This window comes from Corvus kubaryi, unplaced genomic scaffold (genome assembly GCF_017639235.1).
Source record: "Corvus kubaryi isolate FWS band 111438036 unplaced genomic scaffold, C.kubaryi_AGA036_p1.0 split1-131, whole genome shotgun sequence".
In the NCBI taxonomy this organism is placed as follows: domain Eukaryota; kingdom Metazoa; phylum Chordata; class Aves; order Passeriformes; family Corvidae; genus Corvus; species Corvus kubaryi.
Window position 1 is genome coordinate 7633059 of NW_024582073.1, and position 18490 is coordinate 7651548.

General features: G+C 37.7%; 1 protein-coding gene across 1 annotated transcript in view; it reads right to left on the reverse strand.

Moving 5' to 3' along the window:
* GRXCR1 (glutaredoxin and cysteine rich domain containing 1) overlaps positions 1 to 18490 on the reverse strand; it is a 37304-nt gene that overhangs the window by 597 nt on the left and 18217 nt on the right. The window contains exons 2-3 of the mRNA XM_042053740.1: positions 8970 to 9209; positions 1535 to 1600 (exon numbers count right to left, since the gene is read on the reverse strand). Coding sequence (XP_041909674.1) covers positions 1535 to 1600; positions 8970 to 9209 — 306 coding nt within the window. The remainder of the gene's footprint in view (positions 1 to 1534; positions 1601 to 8969; positions 9210 to 18490) is intronic.

Here is an 18490-nt window from a genome sequence, read left to right on the forward strand (position 1 = left end):
TGTGTTTTCTATGCTGTATGTTAAGATATTATGACTTTCAGCATTTGCATGCTCATGCTGAACATATTATACCTATTACAGATAAAGCTGATGATATCAAAAAGCAATTCATAGCTTCTGACAAACAGTACTCAAGGAAATAAATGGTGTATTAAAATTTATGGGTGTAGAATGCTGAAGCTTTAAGTGTAAAGAAGAAAGATCATCAGTGTTCAACATTTATACCCGGAGAAAATTGCTTCAAGCAAGGCTTGAGGCCTCTCAATTGTCCTGATTCCCAAGTAAAACCATAAATTTACTCTATTTTTTATTGGATTAAAGACAGTGGAGAACAGAATATATTTCAAAGACACTTTTAAGTTTCACTTGATGAAAATGTGGCTAATTTATTTAATGGTTGCCTTGAAGTTCAAACCAGAGAAAGGAAAGGTGTGCCATTTCGGGAACTTAACACATGTTTTAGCATTGCACTGTTGAATAAAGACTTTACAGGTTTATTCACAAAAAAGAACAAAAATCCATACAATTCCTGCTAGTGTTAGTCTGAGGAATTATGTACCACTTAAAATTAGAGACTAATTATTACCAGAGTATACTAAAGTACCCACAGAAAATGTAGTACCTGGAGCACCATCAAGAAAAATGAAAAATTTCTGCAAACCCATTAATAACAGTATTAATCTATTGAAAACTCAGGTGAACATGCAAAACAGGCATTTTTTTCTTTTTGTTCTGTAGCTCATATACTTGCTGTTCTTCTTCACAAGGCAAACAGATCCTATTACTATTAGCTCACCCAGGGACAACCTATAAAAATATTTAATGTAAAATTAACATTCTTTTTATCTCAGGTATGCTCCCATCCTTCATAATTTTTGATGATTGTTTACTTCATTGAACATTATTTGAAATAATCTAAAAATTTTAAGAGAGTAATATTTATATTCTTTACATTCATTTTTGCTTGTTAAGCTTGTAAATATACAGATACCCCTGGATGTAGTTAAGGGAACTAACAAAAGTTGAGAAAACAAAGCAAAATTGCTTAGCTCAGTTTCTTGAACAATGGCCATTTCCTCCTTGAGCAGATGGCAGTTTATGCAACCACTTTCTGCATCTCCAGTAATGAAGAAACCTGACTGCCCCTTGCAATTGTAGCAAACCCATTTTTGAGAGAAAAAAAAAACAAAAGAAAAATAGAAATTATAAAACAAACCCACCAAACACTCCAAAAAAACATCAAAAGGCAGTGAAGCATTGGTTGTATTCCGTGAACAGTTATCAGTTTCCTGTTGTGTGACATTTTTTGTCTTATATATGTACTTTTTCTCGGAAGATTACGACATAAATTAGTCTAGGTAATAACAATATAGGGCTCCCTCCCCAAAACAGAGTGTAAAAAAGAGTAAAACAAAAAAAGCATTTGGGATCATCAGTTTATAGCAGAAGAAAAGAAAATGGTAAAGAAGAAAATATACTCTATTACAAGTAGTAAATGTATATTCCCTATATTTATTTGCAGAAATACAATTACCTCAATTTTGGTTAAGAGATCCTGCAGTTCCCCAGATTCATTCATTAGTAAAATTTTCTCAGCACCCTATCAGGGAAAAAGAAGATGAAAAATGTCAGCCATTTTACCATGAGAAAACCAGAGATGATTAGAAGATTTGGTCTTGAAATTTTAAACAGGTTGAGGACAAGTTTGACTCACATTAATTATATCGCAATTAGGTCAAACTTAGTAAAGCTAGAAGGAGAGGAGAATCTAATCACAGGTCTGATATTAATGCCTGAAGTTTGTCACCAGGTGACACATCACATTGCCTTTTCTCTAAAAGGTGACACACCTTGGAAATTCTGATTGTGTTCCCTTTATTTTACCGGGTATGTTTCCTGACACAATAAGAAATATTTCTAGTTATTATGTAAAAAAATTACAATTATATAAATGTGCAATACACAAGAGAATGTAGCAAAATGAGAAGAGGAGATTGTATTTCAAATATTCTGGCAGCTGAGCACTGAATTAAGACATAATGTGCCTAATGTATAACACAAGGAGAAAAAGAGTATTGAAAATATAATAACAACATTAAAGTCAGACACAACAATAAGTAATAATAACTTAGTCTGACTACATCAGGCCTCTTAGGGTTTCTGTGTCCTGAACCAAGGCTCTAATGAAGTGTTGGGGACTTTTTTCCTCCTGAAAGTAAAAGCAAAGAGATTTGCAGGCAAAATTAAAGTGTCAGGGAGGATATGGAACTTTTTGTTTTCTCCTCTTCTAATTAGAGGGCCCTATTTGAATGTCTATATTTCACTTATGTAGCCAAATTCATTGAATACTAAATATTGTGAAGCACTTGCAGACACTTTTAATCAGAAACCCACAAAAGGTGAGGAAACTGAGGCACAGATACACAGGCCTTACTTGCTGCCAGGGGCAATTGGCCACATCTTCGCCATGTGGTGAGTTCATGCCATTGTGCTGCCCCAGTTTGCTGGTCCCTGCATATCCAGATTTCTAAATTTTGTCTTTGAGTTTGCTTCCAGCATTACCTAGAAGATGTGGTGGGGCACTGGCACAGGGCTGAGGTGCAGTGGGATGCTGGCACAGGTCTCAGATGTGCCATTAGTTTGAGCTGCCTGTAATCAGCCCCAGCTCCCCACCAGCACCTCTCCCAGTTTCTGGGAGGGGCAGGAAAAGCTGCTGGTGAGCACAGAGAACATATGTGTGTCTCGAATATTCCTCGAAATGTCAAACCATTCACAGCACCTTGCTGGGGACTACAGAGGCTGCAAGTGTGTAGCCCAAATGGCAACTAAAGGCAACCAAACCTTTCAAAGGTCTTTGTATGACACCCTACTAAGGTTATTTTCCCTGTAGAAAGTCTTTTTGCTCTGGCTTCATACAAAAGAGAAGCACATTTGACTCTTATTTTATGATTTTAATTTTAGTTAAAAAGGAAAATGTAAATATTTTAGTGGATGTGGAAAGCCACTTTTTCAGTGGACACTACTCTTACAGTGTTATACTTTCAAAGAGTTATTTAAAAAAAGAAGTATCACACAAGGTAATTAGTTGTAGTTAATCACAGAATATGACAGGGGACTGATCATCTAACCTTATTGTGCTGATTCTTCTATTGAAATCCATTATAGATCATGGGCAAAGAGCACACCAGCTCCCACACATGCATTAGGCTGTGTTCCCAGCAGAGCAGCTTTTAGCAGTCTGTTGGGCCCTTTCACGCTTGTCTCTCATCTTTCCCTGCTTTCACACAGAGCAGCCAATGGGAGTCATTGGTACAACAGTGAGGGCTGGCCAAGGCAGCACATGGAGTATTGGCTTGGGGCCTAAATACACTGCAGCAGCTTAAGACAAAGCTTGTGCTGGTCATCCGAAGCAGAGACATTAAGGATTTGCAACTTTATTGATGATGGGATTGCAGCACTCCAAATTCCTTAAGCTAGACAAGCCTCAATTTGCCCCCTTTAGGAAAGGATCTCTTCTCTGTTGCCACAGGCAAAAACATTCCTGTGAGTTCTGCCCCATGTTACAGTGATGTTGTGTGATAATGCTAACTGACTTTTACAGCACAGTAGTTAAAAGTTTGACAGGTTTCCCATTATAGATTTATATTTTTAATTATTTATATTTCTGATGACAGTCAGTCAGTCAGCTGTGTTCTTTTCAAGGTAGGAAGCTATGGTTTTTTAATTAAAACCCAAGCATCAGAATGGCTGTCAATGTTTTTAAGTGTTCCAGTCTGTCTTCTCTGATTAGTGGCTGCCCAAGTGAAATATAAATACAATCTGCAGAGGTTAACCTTCCCGTTGGATCTTTGAGTCCTAACACACAGAGTCTATAATTAATAGAATAATTAAAGCAGCTGTTAAGTAAGTCCAATAGCTGCTTTATGACCAGAAAGTGATGCCTTTCTTTTCCTAGGTGGTGCTCAGTCCACAATTACTCACAAAGGTATGTAAAGCATTAAATAACCTGTCCCTCCAGAGAGCAACATAAAGAGCATGAGGGACAGTGGGCATAATCTTTGGAGAATCAGCAGGGAGAAGGGAGTTTTCAGTTTTGTTACCCAGTTAGATTTCAAAGCAGAAGCCTGCGAATCCTTTATCTACTCACTTTGCTGAGTCTTTGCCATGTCAGAGGAGCCCAGGGGTTGCAGTCAGATATTTGCCCTTCTTTTGGCAAGGAAATGCCACACACTTGGCTAAATCATTATTTTTCCAGACAATTTTAATTAATAGCATTATTTTCCCAATTATCCCTTGAGAACATTCAGAAATTAACATCATATTTCAGCTATTAAAATCCCATATATAATTCCCTTTAACTGTAGAACTAGGACAAGGTCCACTACTTTTTCTACTGCCCCCATTCTGTCCTGTCAATGAACCTGTCTGCTGCTACCTATCTTGGATATAAACCATTACCATTTCCATGATGTAATTCTTCATCAAGGAATAAACACAGGTATATGGCTCTGCACTTGGCTTTACTAGAATACCTGCTGGTTTTGGGAAGCAGCCTCTCTTCCACATCATTCCTTATACCCTGAGAAAAATTAGCAAGGCACTGCAACATACCTCTTGTGGACACGCTTGCACTGCAGATAAATTGCCTGCCCTATTTCCTGTTTTGCTAAGCACATAAGAAAGGCCTCTTGTTAAGGCAGCAAAAATGCACTCACACCCTTCACCATCACTGGCTCTGCCATGCTCTTCACTGTGGCGTGGCAAGGAGTTGGGCTGTGTGCTCCCCGTCTTTGCCCACAGCTCACACTCCCTTCAGTGTGCAACACCACACCTCTCGCAGCCAGGGGCCCCTTGGCAGCAGATACACAGAGGGTACAAACAACTTCCTGGAAATCTGCCCACAAACTGAGAAAAGTGACACTGCGGTATAGTACCAGCACCAGAATTCTGGATTTGATATTCAAAGAACAGGAAAGGGTGGTGTGTAAAAAGCAATTGAATCCTGCATTTCCTGACATGTTAAAACTGAAAAATGAAGGAAACAAGGGGGAAAATGCTAGGTGACTGAATGCAATAATTACATAATACTTTTACTGCCACAGAGCCATTCACATTCTCCCATCAAGTGAATACCAGAAGAAGGTATTTAACAAAACACGGAGGTTGTAGAGAGCTAAAATACACATGGCCACTGGAAATCAGCTAAAAGGAAACTGTTAATTCCTGTTTCACAAAAAAAATATTTTACACATGTATTTTCCAAAAGTCAGCTACAAAAACAGCCTCATCATTCTTTGGAAATGATTGTAACCAATGTGTCAATACTATAAACCTCATGCTGTTTTGGATTCATTATAGCTGGGAAAACTAAACAGGAGATATTTTCCTCAGAAAAAACAGTCTTAAATTCACATATCTGAAACAAATCGAGTAGTTTTGTATGGCAAGTGAATGCTGGAATTCAATCACATATTTCAAGTAGAAAAAACAAATACATGTATTTTTAAAAAATTATTCTGTGAGTTAACATTTTTACAAAGAATGACTTCATTTGCCTGTTTTATTTGCATCCCTTTTTCAGGAGAGTGGGTCTTTGCAGAACATCAAACTTTAACAATTCTAAATGCCTTTATAAGAGTAAATGAATGTTCCATTATTTTTTCCTGTGTGGCTCTCTGTTTTCTGGAAGTAATTTTTTATTCTGCATTGGTATCCCAGCAGATGGCATAATTCCATTTCAGATGGAGACAACCTCAGGTGAAAAGAAGGGATTAGATCAGCCTGTTAAGAGCATGCAGCAGAAAGAAACAGCAATTTCCTGACAGACTGATATTTAGACAGCATGTGTCAAGAAATACAATGATTCAATCCTGAAAAAAATGAGAAGATTAAAAGCCCTCCTGTACTGCAGCATGCAGGACTTTGCTTGACAGGGGCTAAATACGATTTTTCTATTGCTTCTGCCCAAGTCATGGATTTGTTACATTGTCCCTGTGCAGGCAATGATAAATTCCACAGCAGTGTGAATATTTATCCCCACAGCCTGCAGTGCTCAAACAACTTCGTCCATGCTTCTGAACAGCTTGGGTACCATATACTCTATCAGGTGCACATATGCTGGGGTTTGGTGCTTTTGTTACTTTTATCTCATTAAGAATGATCTTTCACCTTTCAAAACTGTTCATATTTTAGTTCAGGGTTGGGGTTTTTTCTACTTATGACTCATTAAAAGCTCAATATAGATTCTCGTTTGTATTGCTACATGCAATTTCCTTCAGGGAGGGATTTTTCAGGAAATAAATATTCAAAATTCAAAAAAAAAGAGAGAGAAAAAGAGGAAAATATCGCATGATTTATTTACTGTCACACTAGGCTTTGGGATTTTGTGTTTCATTTGCATATCAGAAGTTAATTATTATAAAAGACACTATAGAAATATCCACTGTTACCAACGAGACCAAATTCTGTAATTAGTTCTCAATTGCATTTTAATGAAACACAAGCCTAGCACAGGTTCCAGCCAATATTCTGCCTTTGGGATCATGATGCACTGTTTTCTGAAGGTGAATTGACAGAGACGGGGGGTGAATACTTCATTGCCAGACCTTCTCAACGTGCCTAGTGCCCCGCTCCTTATTTCCCTAAATGAATGAGTTTCAAATTCTTGTGAAGCCATATTAAGACAGAGAAAAAACTTCCATAAAATAATGGGGCTTGCCACATTTACCAAACTATGAGTGCACACAGGTCCCTTGCCAGGGCAGGTGACAGGCTCATCCTGGGGCTCTCCATTCCCACCTCCCTGCTAGGCACAGGTGCTCTGTTTGCAGCCACAGTGCGCTGCCCCATTTAGCCCCGCTCACACCAAACTTGGCTTTCTCATCATGGTCCGTCTCAGCTAAAGCACCCCAGAGTGGTGCTGCAGCAAGCAGCAGTGCCTCCCATGGTGATAGTTAGTGGAGAGCAGTGCAGGGCACGAACCTCATGTGGGAGCAGGGGTGAGGCACATGCTGCCATGAGCTCTCTGTGAGCAGAGGAGACGTCTCATGCACTGTTCCCTGCCTGCAAATCTGCTTTTCCACAAATAATGTCACTTTTACATGGAATAGCTTTAATTCTCTCATGAAACTAAAATTTGTTCCAGTTAACTACAGTGTGCCTCATCAATTTAAAAAAATAAAAAAGAGAAAGGAAAAGAAGCAAGAAAACACACTCCATATCTGGGGCTTTTCCTGGTTTTCAGCAGGCCATGGCTTTTAGTTTTCTTGTGCTAAACAACGTAAGTGCAGTTGCCTTGCTGCAGTAAATGTTTGTAGATCAGAACACCAAATTATTTCATTTTTCATTATCTATAGGAGGTATATTTGTCTCTTCTACAGAAAGCTATCTTCCTAATTCACTTTACTTCTTTTCTATACCCCTCCAAAATATCTCATACAGTACTTAGAGAGTTTTAATGAGAGAAAACAAGTTTCTCACAATCTTTAAAAACAATCAAACAGAAAAAAAACCAACTGGCAGTGACTTAATGGGCCATCCATCATACCAAAATGACTGTATCCAGGCATTTCCCACAGGTAAGCAAATAACATATTTTATCAATTTCAGTATCTTATCTGAATTCTTTTGACAAATTGATCATATGTGGACTGAGATTTCCTTGGAGTCAATCATAACTCACCACTTACACTTTCAACATGATAATTAGATAAGAAAATCTTAGTCTGAACCCTGTTGAATTTTAAGCTGCTGTTGAATGCAGCACTCTACTCCTAGCTGGCTGGAGAACTCTCCAGAGTTTTTATAGAAGCATATTCTACTATGAAGTAAAAATCACTGCCTGTTAATACTCTGCACACAGGTGATTTTACAGCTGCTATAGTGGACTGGCAAGGCCTATGACAGCAAACGATCTTGTTTTAGTGCTCAGGGAAGTCTAAATCATTCAGAACACATGGAAAGCTAGGAAGGCATGGGGAAGAGGAGAAGGAAGTGTTCATACAGGCCCAATATTTATTATCCCTGATTGTTGGTTACACTGCATTTTGTTGCTTAAATGTTTTGTGAAAATGAAAGCCTTAAGTGATGCAAACACAATAACCTCACTGTGTTTAAATATAGTTTCCCTTCACAATCACAGTCTCGCAGTCGGTGCTAATTGCTAGCTTTTTACAACTCCAAACAAATACCTGCTCTGAGCTTTCAGCCTGTTTTCTTTATGCCACTTTCCAGAATCATTTTCTTTTGATTTTTTCTTTTTCTGTCTATGAGGAATACGTTTCAAAAGTACAGATTCAATGAAAAGGTGATTTCAAATATCAATAGTCTTCTAGACCTAGAATACTAGTGTAAAAATGGGGATTAGAGTTTTCCATTTGGAGTTTATGTCTTATAATAGGGCAGAATTGGGCTGGGTTTTTTTCTCTTCTATAGCCAGGCTTTTTTAAAAGTATTAGCCAATTTTGTATCTAAAATATGTTCAGCTGACTATAGGTCCTGATACAAACTACATCATCCAAAATTCAATGTATATTTAAAGCCTGACACCCCAAGGTGTTAGTCTCATATTCAACACAGATATTACTAAATGACAGGTTTATGCTATATATATTCTTCCTGAGTCACTCATACATGCAGGTTCTCATGAGGGAAAAAATCCATTCATCTCTATTTTCATGGTTTCAATTACAGAATAAGATATTTTTTAAGAAACAGATGATGTCTTAGATGTATTACTGCCTCTTACACTCCTCCAGATAGTTTCTCCCTGGTTGTCTTTTGCATCTTTAGATAAAATTTATCAGTGAGGATCTGTGCAGTGCATACTACAAAAGGATTTCTGTATTTGATTGTTGCCCTCTCTGCAGCACTGCAGACAATTTTCTAAAACTCCTGCTTCTCGTTCATCAAGACTTTCATCCGCTCTTCCCAACTCTAAGATAAAACATATAAGTTCATGCTTTACTTACCCCGAGATAATGGCCATCAATAAACACAACAGGGAGTGAGGGAACTACGCAGACACTTCTGCATCTTTCATCTAGTTCTTTTCCATAATCACTGTTCAGAGCAATATTTTTTTCTTCAAATTTAACTCTGTGATTTTGAAATATCTTTCTAACCAGTTCACATCTTTCAAAAGTGGTTCTCACCACACGAAGACTGGTGGTATAAATCACTATGCGGCCAAACTCTGGGACTGTTGAGACCTGAAAAAAAAATAGTTCTCATTACATTGAGAAGTGTCAGTAGCTTCCAAGTATTGAGTAATTTTATTTAAAATATTATTTAAGAAAAACAAAACCAAACAGTATCTTAAAAACACAGTCCAACATTCATCTTTTTTTCAAATGTGAAGATGGAACAGGAGGAATGAAGTTCTTGAAAACACCAACTTAAGGCAATTTAAGAGGTTTAAGTAAGGTGCAACTTGACTTTTTTTGGAAAGCCTTAGAGATGGTGAGCCAACTTCTATATTTTCAACAAACAGATATATTTTAGATCCTGGTGGAATTCCAAATGTGAATAATTTGACACTGTTCTGCTGATGTCTGATTCTGTCAATACAGTCACTTGTGTTTGCACACAGAGAGTCTGGTAGTACCCATAATAAGACTAAACTTTCTGCCTTAGGTGTTGTTGACAATCTCCTTCAAGACAAGAGCCTGAGCTACGCCTTAGCACATCTATGAGCAAACATTAATTCAGAATACTTTGGGTCTCCATGCTGAACTAGATTATGACTGCAGAAGATACAGATGTATCCCTAATTTTTAATGTAGTTCCACAACAAATTACTCTAACATCCAAACAACAATAAAAAGGTATATTTTGTGTGTATTCAGTGTCCAATCAAAAACCTACTGCAGCTAGATGGAAAAAGTTTCGCTCTACAGATCAGATTTGACATTTTACCCCACTTCTCCTCATGTAAAAGTTTATGCTGCTTCTTTCCTTTCTAGGATGAAAATAATTAGATAGTGTAAATACTACAAGGATTATTTTGCCCAAGAGAGTGATAAATTTTCAAGAAGCCTGAGAATCATTAGTCTAAACAAAGACATTATGTTCAAATATATAACTGAAATGCCAGCTTTTTAAGAAGGTGGTAATGCAATTCCAAGCTTTCCAAATTGTCCATTATATTAAGCAAATTATATTGAATTATTTCATCAGTATTCCAGGTGTCAAAACACAAGTTAGAAAACAAAAAGCAAGAATACCTCTACTATACTGTAACACTGTACAGAAAATGAACTTTGACAGGTGAATAGATAATTTTCTACCCATGTCATGCAATAGCTATAAAAACATAGTTGTTAAATGGGGCAGATGCCATTGCAGATTTTGCGATATAACCAGTCATGATTTATCTTACTATCTAAATACAAAAAAAAAAAGATCCTTGCAAAAAGTATATTCTGCTTAGAGAGGTGTTTGCAAGGTTCTTCGTATGGTAAAGAGTTCTTAGGAAAAATATTTGCATTTCACAGATCACTTACAGAGCACTGGAAGTGCAATTGCCAACATATGTAACTATGACTTTCATCTCCCATTCTGGAAAGGAACCATGTTGTGATAGGTCAATATTTTTTCTCTTTGAATGGATGTCAGAAATTCAATTTTAGGAACAAGTGTTATGAAAACGGGCTGCTTTTCTCCAGCCCGTTTTCTAGGTTGAAAATCTGTTATACTGCTACTGCAGCATTGACTCTTCTCCAGCATATTGTTCACACATTCCAAGTGAGAGAATTAGCTCATTCTCTATGTAAAAGACAAGTACTCTACATAAATACTGCAAAATATTTTAGTAACCACACATGGGTTGCTTGAAGGAAGAGGAGTTCGTTGTTTTCATAAGTAACCAAAAGAAGTTTCTAAAATATTGCTTAAATAGAAAATTTCACACATTCATCATTTCTTCCTCTTTGGAGTGACAATACGTTTTGAAGAGCAAAACTATTCAACAGGATGAAAGCTCTTGTTCCTCCATAGCTCTAATCTCTAATGCTGTTTGTTCCCAGACACCAGAGGCTGGCAGCATGGGTACAGACAGTCATTATCTAGTGAAGCATCAGAACTGTGGTGTCCCTACAGCATACAAATAAGCAGCTGAAGAGATGGAAAAATGGAAAGTTGTAAAGTGATCTGGAAAGATATCAAGTGGAAGGTGTGTACAAAGAGTCACTTTTATGTTTATTCCTTTATTTTTTCCTAATGTTGCAGTAAAGAAATACCATTTTTTGCCCTGCAAAGAAGTATCAAGGACATGGACTAAATAATTCTTCAGGGAAATTTTGATAAAAACCTTGTTTTCTGTGCTACAAATGTACACAATTTGTCCTTGCAAGGACTTTTATCATGGTACGAAAATCCTTCTTGTCAGTCACCTGTCTGAAAACCACATTGGTAACTAAAAACTGGGGGGTTATAATAAGAATCTATGTTAATTCTTATTTTTCTAAACAATATAGAGGCTGCAAACTGTAATATTTAATTACCAGGATACACTCTTGAAGTAAACCAGTAAACACTGTGTTTTTCCTTTTTAGGTTTTAACTGTGGCAAAAGCATAATTAATAGCAAGCAATGTAAACAAATGAAAAGCAAGACACTTTAGAAAATGAACTTTTACAATTTTGCTTTGTAAACTTGAAATTAGAATCACCCCATGTAACTCATAAATACACATAAAACTCCGGGTGAAATTAAAGAGAATTCTCTGGTTAATGGGCATGACAAAACTTTAATAAAGCTGTGGAAGTTAGACAGATGAATGTACCAAAAGATTTGGAGCAACTTACATTAACCACTTATTTGCACTTCTTGTAGGTGGAATTCTCATTGAAGCAAGAAGCTTATGATGCCTAAGCTTTTTATGTATTTTTCATATCTTTGTAGCTTGATAGATTGCAAATGAATGGCTGTAGCTCCAGTATTTTCCTACCCTTTCCCCCTAGATTTTAGAACAACAAGCTAACCTTGTAATACATTCCTCAAATACTGTTTAGTCTTATTGTCAGGAAGAGGACCTACAAGAAAAACGTTTTGTTTTCCAACCAGAATCTGAGAAATCATAGCAAGAAGGGGGACAAAGAAGCCCTTGGACCAGCTCCAAGGGGTTGACCCAGGGCTGGGTTACTGGGGCAACTGAATCTCCTATTGGATGTACCCATTTGATATCCTAATTAATTAACCTTATAAAAATTGTAGAAATCTGGTGCTGGGTGTGCCCATCACCACTGGGACACCTGGAAGCTTCCAAATAAAGGTCTGCTTTTTACTTTACTATTCTAACACTGTTGCAAGGGGTTTTTCTCTCTTGATTGTAGGCAACACTTACAGATTACCGTTTGGCTGAAGGCGGCAACTATTGTGTCAGATTCAGGAAACTCTGTGCACATGGGCCAAGATTGTGGTTCAGAGAAAGAGTCTGAATAGAAAGACTGCCAAGGAAGGGATTTAAGTTTTCAGGGGAAAATAAATTTGCTTTAGTAACAATCCTCTACATCGTTTACAGCTCTTAGTTTAACCATCTTTAGTGTTACCATCTCCCCAATAGTCAAAAGGCACATTCTGCTTTACTGCCTCAGCCTGAATAGCTTGCATTTTTCTTGGGAGCGTCAAGCAGCCAGAAACAGCATTAGCATGACCTGCATCATTTCACAGTAGAGCTGCCACTTCCAGTGACTAAGAAACAGCTGCCCCTTTTTTTCTGTCTAGAGAGAAAAAGTAATTGCTTCAATCCTGTTCATGATTGAACACGAAAAAACCATGTTACTTCCTTTGTGCCTGACTCAGTCTTTTCCTAGACTTCTTCATCAGGTCAGTCAGGGCTTTTGCAAATCAGAGAGTCATAGAATCATAGAATGGTTTGGGATGTAAGAGACCTTAAGGACCATCTAGTTCCAGCACCCTGGCATGAGCATGGACGCCTCCCACTAGACCAGGTTGTTCAAAGCCCTGTCCATCCTGGTCCTGGTGTACAACTGGGGGAAATCGAACCCTCTGCCATCCCACTGCTGTCCATCTGACGTGGTTGCAACTCAATGTAATCCTTAACTGGGCAAATCTTCTGCAAGCAACATGAGGGATTTTCACCCATGAGGTGAAATTTGTGAGCTCATTATCAAGAGGGACCACAAAAGATAGGAAGAAATTGCTGCTGGAAAAGAGAAGGCTTAATAGAGCAAGCAGATAAGCAACAAAATGAAGGGATGCTGGGGACTGATAAAGGACTGAAAATACAGAATTAACGAAAACCAGGTGATAAACTAAAACCTAAAATGTCAGAATACTGACAGAGGAAGAGTAGTAGAGACCAAATGTAGAAATAAAAGCATGAAAAAATAACAAAGAGACAGGCAGTAAAACAAAACAAAGTACATGATAAAACAGGGAGAAGGTCACCAAAATAAGACATCCTGAACCTTTTTTAAACGAAATCCCAGTAGTCAGTGTAACTGTACAACAAATATATTACCGAATATGTGAATTTCCAAGTTCCTTAAAAATTTTGGAATGTCTTTAAAAAAAAAGTTGCGTATTACCGGAGCTTCAGAAATATGAAATATTTGAGAATCACACTCCTAAAACATGTCTTTGAGCATTTACATTTTCTGTATAACAGTTGCCTCGTCAATAATAACAGACGTCTCAGTAGCTCTGAAAAAACAGTACAACAGTCAGGTGTTTCCATGGTGCTTCTGAAAGCCAGATAAACACCATAAATCTCTCATGAATATCTCTGAGTTCAGTCTTTCCCCACCATCTCTTATCCCTGACTTCTGGGTCCAGCTGCAACTAAAGCAGCAGCAGAAGTGTCCGTGTTTTTCTATTGGTTTCGTAGTTACCTTGGCCCTGACCAGTCCCACCAGTCTGAGCAGATATTTCTCTCCTCTTTGTGAGGAGAATTTATAAAATTAACTATTGAAAAACAATGCTAAATTAATTCTTCATTGTATTTGCCATTAATCACTCTCTAAACACACTCTATAGATTTTCTTTAATATGTTTTATGACATTTTTGTCTGCCTTGCTGGCTTTGAGTGGCTTTTTATCTTTTCACCAAAACCCTTAACATGGACATTTTTGCAGCACAGTTAATAGCTAACAGTGGTCCAAGCCAACGCTTCTCTGCTTGTACTGTAAGGACTACTGCTATACCTTGGGGCATAAAGGGATTTCTCCTAAAACAGTGGTGAAATTTGCTTTTTGAAAACCTTTGTATATGACCATGTCTGCAAACAAGTAAACAGACAAATCCAACAGTGAGAGGAATACTATACTCATGATGCTAACCTCATTTTTATTTGGTTGCAAATGAAAACCATGACAGCAACACTACCAAAGTAGTCATGGGATGTTTTTTAATCCTATCTCTAAGTAGAAAGTATAAGCATGTGTTTTAACCCCATTAGTTGAAAAGAATAGCTATTTACATGCATATTCATGTATCATTAATTTTGATGGAAGCATCATCCACAAATTTACACTTGATTCTTTTGAAGAAGAAAGTTATAAGTGAAAAAAAAAATAAGCTGGTATAGCAGTTTGGTAAAAGCTGAAAAGCTTTATCACATAAGAGATTTCTAAAGGTTTTTACTATGTTCAGGTATAATATTCAACATGTTATTCATGCAGTACTGAATTGCTTGTGTGACCTAAATCAAGGGCTGATATACCCTTCTCTGTCTCAGAATATCATCTTTCAGCATCTCAGAGCATTCTGCTGAATTATGCACCCCATGGCTCTGTAATTAGATACTATCAGACTGGCAGAAGTATCTGCTTCACTAAGTAGGCTGAGGCAGGAATCTAGAGCACATTACAAACCCTGTGCCAGAGATGCTTCAGTGAGTAAATGCAACTCTCATGATCTAACAAAAATGTTGAGCAAATGAAAATGAGTTATGCATATATATATTTTGTATGTATGCTTGCATATCTAAAATTGAATTAAACTGCTCACTTCATAATTGTCATTACATCATTTATAGCTTGAATTTGTATCAATAACTGAGTGGCAAGAAGAATTGTGATCTAACTTTCTGATCACAATCTGGTTTGGACTTTCTGTTTTTATTTTACACTCAGAAAATGAAGGTAAGAAAATAGCTATGACTTTCTTGTTGAAGAAGTTCTGCAGAAAAAAAAAAAATTAAGCATTTCATTTCTGCAAGATTTAAAAGCTTTTACTAGCTTTTGCATTTTAAAAGACTTCCAAAATACATACAAAAATAGTGAATACTTTCTGAAAGATAATTTGAAACTCAAAAGCTATGACCAAAATGTTTCATTGTTTTTCTATGTGCTACTTCATGAGAACATACACGTTTTCAAAAATGTATAGCATTTAATGAAAAACATACTTTTCATCAAGTCACTGTTTATGAGAAAATATGCAACATTCTTTGGATGAGATGGCTGAAGATTGAAGACCTGTGTTCTAGCAAAAACTACAATATTTGCTATCATAACCACACAGAACAATGCTAATGGTGTTGTGGACCAGTCCATTCTGTCTATTGGTTGTCTGGTTCAAATTAAAGTTTTAATGCTATCTTCCCAGAAGAATTGATTTGCTGGTCATAAGATCTCTTCCAACACACAGACTTATCTACCAAAGTAAAATGTTTTTTCTTTGGCAAGTAAGATCTGTTTACACCTACTGAAGCTGTTGCAAGCAGTCCCCAGTCGTGGCGTGTACTCTTGGTATGAAATCACATCCCTTACATGTCACTGTCTGAAGTCCAGCCCTTTATGGGCTCTCACACAGAAAAGCACAGTGCACACATAATTTTGAATTTACACTCTGTCTTAAGTGCTTTACTACATTAAGACTGCAGTACTGTTTGCATTGCCTTCAAGGATCCAGCACTACATCAATATTCAGTAAAATTCAGAACTTTATTAAATTCAGGAAACTGTGCATGTTAGAAAAGCTCAATAGAATGAAGACTGATTTCTGCAACACAGCACTCATACACTCAAGTCAAAGCATGTACTGGCCTTGTCTTGAAATAACACTATACTTTTTCTTATGCAGTTTTGGCAATTAAAGGGGGTATAAAATGTAGGACTTGTAATCTGTGACCCCTTAGGGCACTGAAATGATATCACCAGTTGCCATCCTCATAACTATCAGCAAGCTGGGAAGGTCCACCAATACCAATTTACATGTGAGGCTACCAAGAGCTGCACTCCTAAACAAGGTAGCTAGAGAGTCTGGGACACTCCCAAAGAGACGCTAGCTTTGCTTTCTCCAAAAAAGTGGTCAGGTCCCTGTTTTCCTCAGGCTTTAAAACAGTACAAATACTTGTGTGGCTTTTTTCGGGCTGTGCATTGTAACTCACCTCATCCACAAACAGCAGCTCTAAGAATACATCAGTTTCCAAAAGCTGTGTAGGAGCCCAGGCTCCTCTACCTGTCATAACACAGGACATGAGACATGCCTTTTGTCCCTGTTTGCATTTCATAGGGCTGGATAACTCTGAGGAGCTGGGCACAGTTACAGAGAAGGCCTATGATCCAGCAACAGCCTAAATTCTTTGATCTTCTAGCTCCTGGGCAATTCTTGTCTCTCTTATCTACACACACAACATATACTGCTGTTTGTAAAATAGTGCACTTTTACCTCCTGAAGGTTGACATCCTCAAAATTGTTCAACTGTAGAGTAAAATAGATACAGAATGCAATTATACCTCAGATATTGGTATAGCATATTTATATCTGTAATTCATTTGTACTTTTCACTGTGTGTCAATGTTGGGGATGTCAGAGGAAATAACAAAAGTAATAACAATATTACTTGTGATATTTATACTGTTCCTTTTATCCTAAAATCACTTGGCAGTATACTAAAAAATGAAAAACCAAAAGGAAGTCTTTCCATCCTCTGACACCATGTATATGTGTGTTGTTACCGTTTCTGTTCCTCAAATAATACCATATAACATCACATCTCTTTTTCTGCCACTTCAGACTTCTCCACATATCTTCTGCACAGAGTGCTGTTCATATATCAGGGATATCAAAGGGCTTTGATTTCGAAGCAGAAGAATACTTGTAATACCACAGCAAAGGAGTGCAGGGCATGACCTGGCCTCTCCCTGCTCTTTGTAATGCTTCAGCTATGGTCAGGTTCAGAAGGCACAAAGACTACAGCTGAGCTCACCTCCCAGAGTCCTTGCTGCTGCTCATCCAGCACACACTCATACAACCAGGTTACAGCCTGCTCACAGGTGACCTGAGCTCCGATAAGAGAACAGGTTATCTGCCCAGGGCTCATGGTCTCTGTGAGACCCTGTATCCTCTAGAGTCAAACTGTGTGATACAGGTCTAGCACTGACTGGCGTAAGAGCAGCTCCTGTTCAACAGGGCACAGCAATGCTGTGAAGTCAGCTGGGGCAAAATTTATTTAAAATAAATGAGAAATATGTTTAAATTAGTTGAAAGAAGATCTATATCTGTCCACATCTAATTGGATTTTATTTATCAAGTGCTGAAAGTTCTATCAGTATTTTCTTATTAGTGTATTTATGCCATTCAGTGTATGATGGGATAAAATGAAACATTTGAAAATCAGAAGCAAAAGATGATCCTGTGATTAAACCTAACCTAGTCTGCACTTCTCCTGGGAAGAAACACTGTAATGTAATTCTTGTTTCTCTTTTGCTTGCTCAATCCTTATTTCCCTCTCTCCTCATATTTATCAATTTTACATCTCCAAGAAATTCTTCTCAAATAGAAAAATGAGAGAGTCTCTGAGAAGAGTCCTGGAAATGTTACTCTGGTTTGTAAGAAAGGACAAGCATTTCTTTGTTCTGCAAGGACACTCCTCACAAAGATTGAAGGGGAAGAGGCAGGAGCTACTGACAATAGTTTTGTTCTCAGCAGTTTAGGTGAGGCACAAGAAGCCAAAATAAGGAGTGCCCAACAACCTCCTTTCACATTGTGCAGTTCTTTGAGCTGTTCCTGCATTCAGCAGAAGCCAGACAAGATGTACCTAGACTGTCCTGTGACATTTATATGAAGCCGCTTCAGGTAGAGACTCCTGTGTGGGGAATAGGCTAAGAGAGGTAATAGCTGAGCTGTTACTATTATTTCAAAACCCCTTAATTGTTGCAGAGATCTGTGTGATTCAATTTGCTAGTGTCCCCTTCCCCTCACATTAGCCTTATAAAGACACCAAGTAAAATACAATATTATGGAGCAAACATCAATAAAATATTAGAGCCAGTCACATCATCCCACAGGTAATCTTTTTGCCTGTAAAAAGTTGCACTGCCAATAACTTTGAAATTTCCATTATCAAAGAAAATCATAGGATCATAGAATGGTTTGGGTTGGAAGTAGAACTCGAAGACTACCTAGTTGCACCCCTCATGTTATGGGCAGGGACACATTCCACTTGACCAGGTTGCTCAAAACCCCGTCCAGCCTGGCCTTGAACACTTCCAGGGCTTGGGCTTCCACAACTTTTCTGGG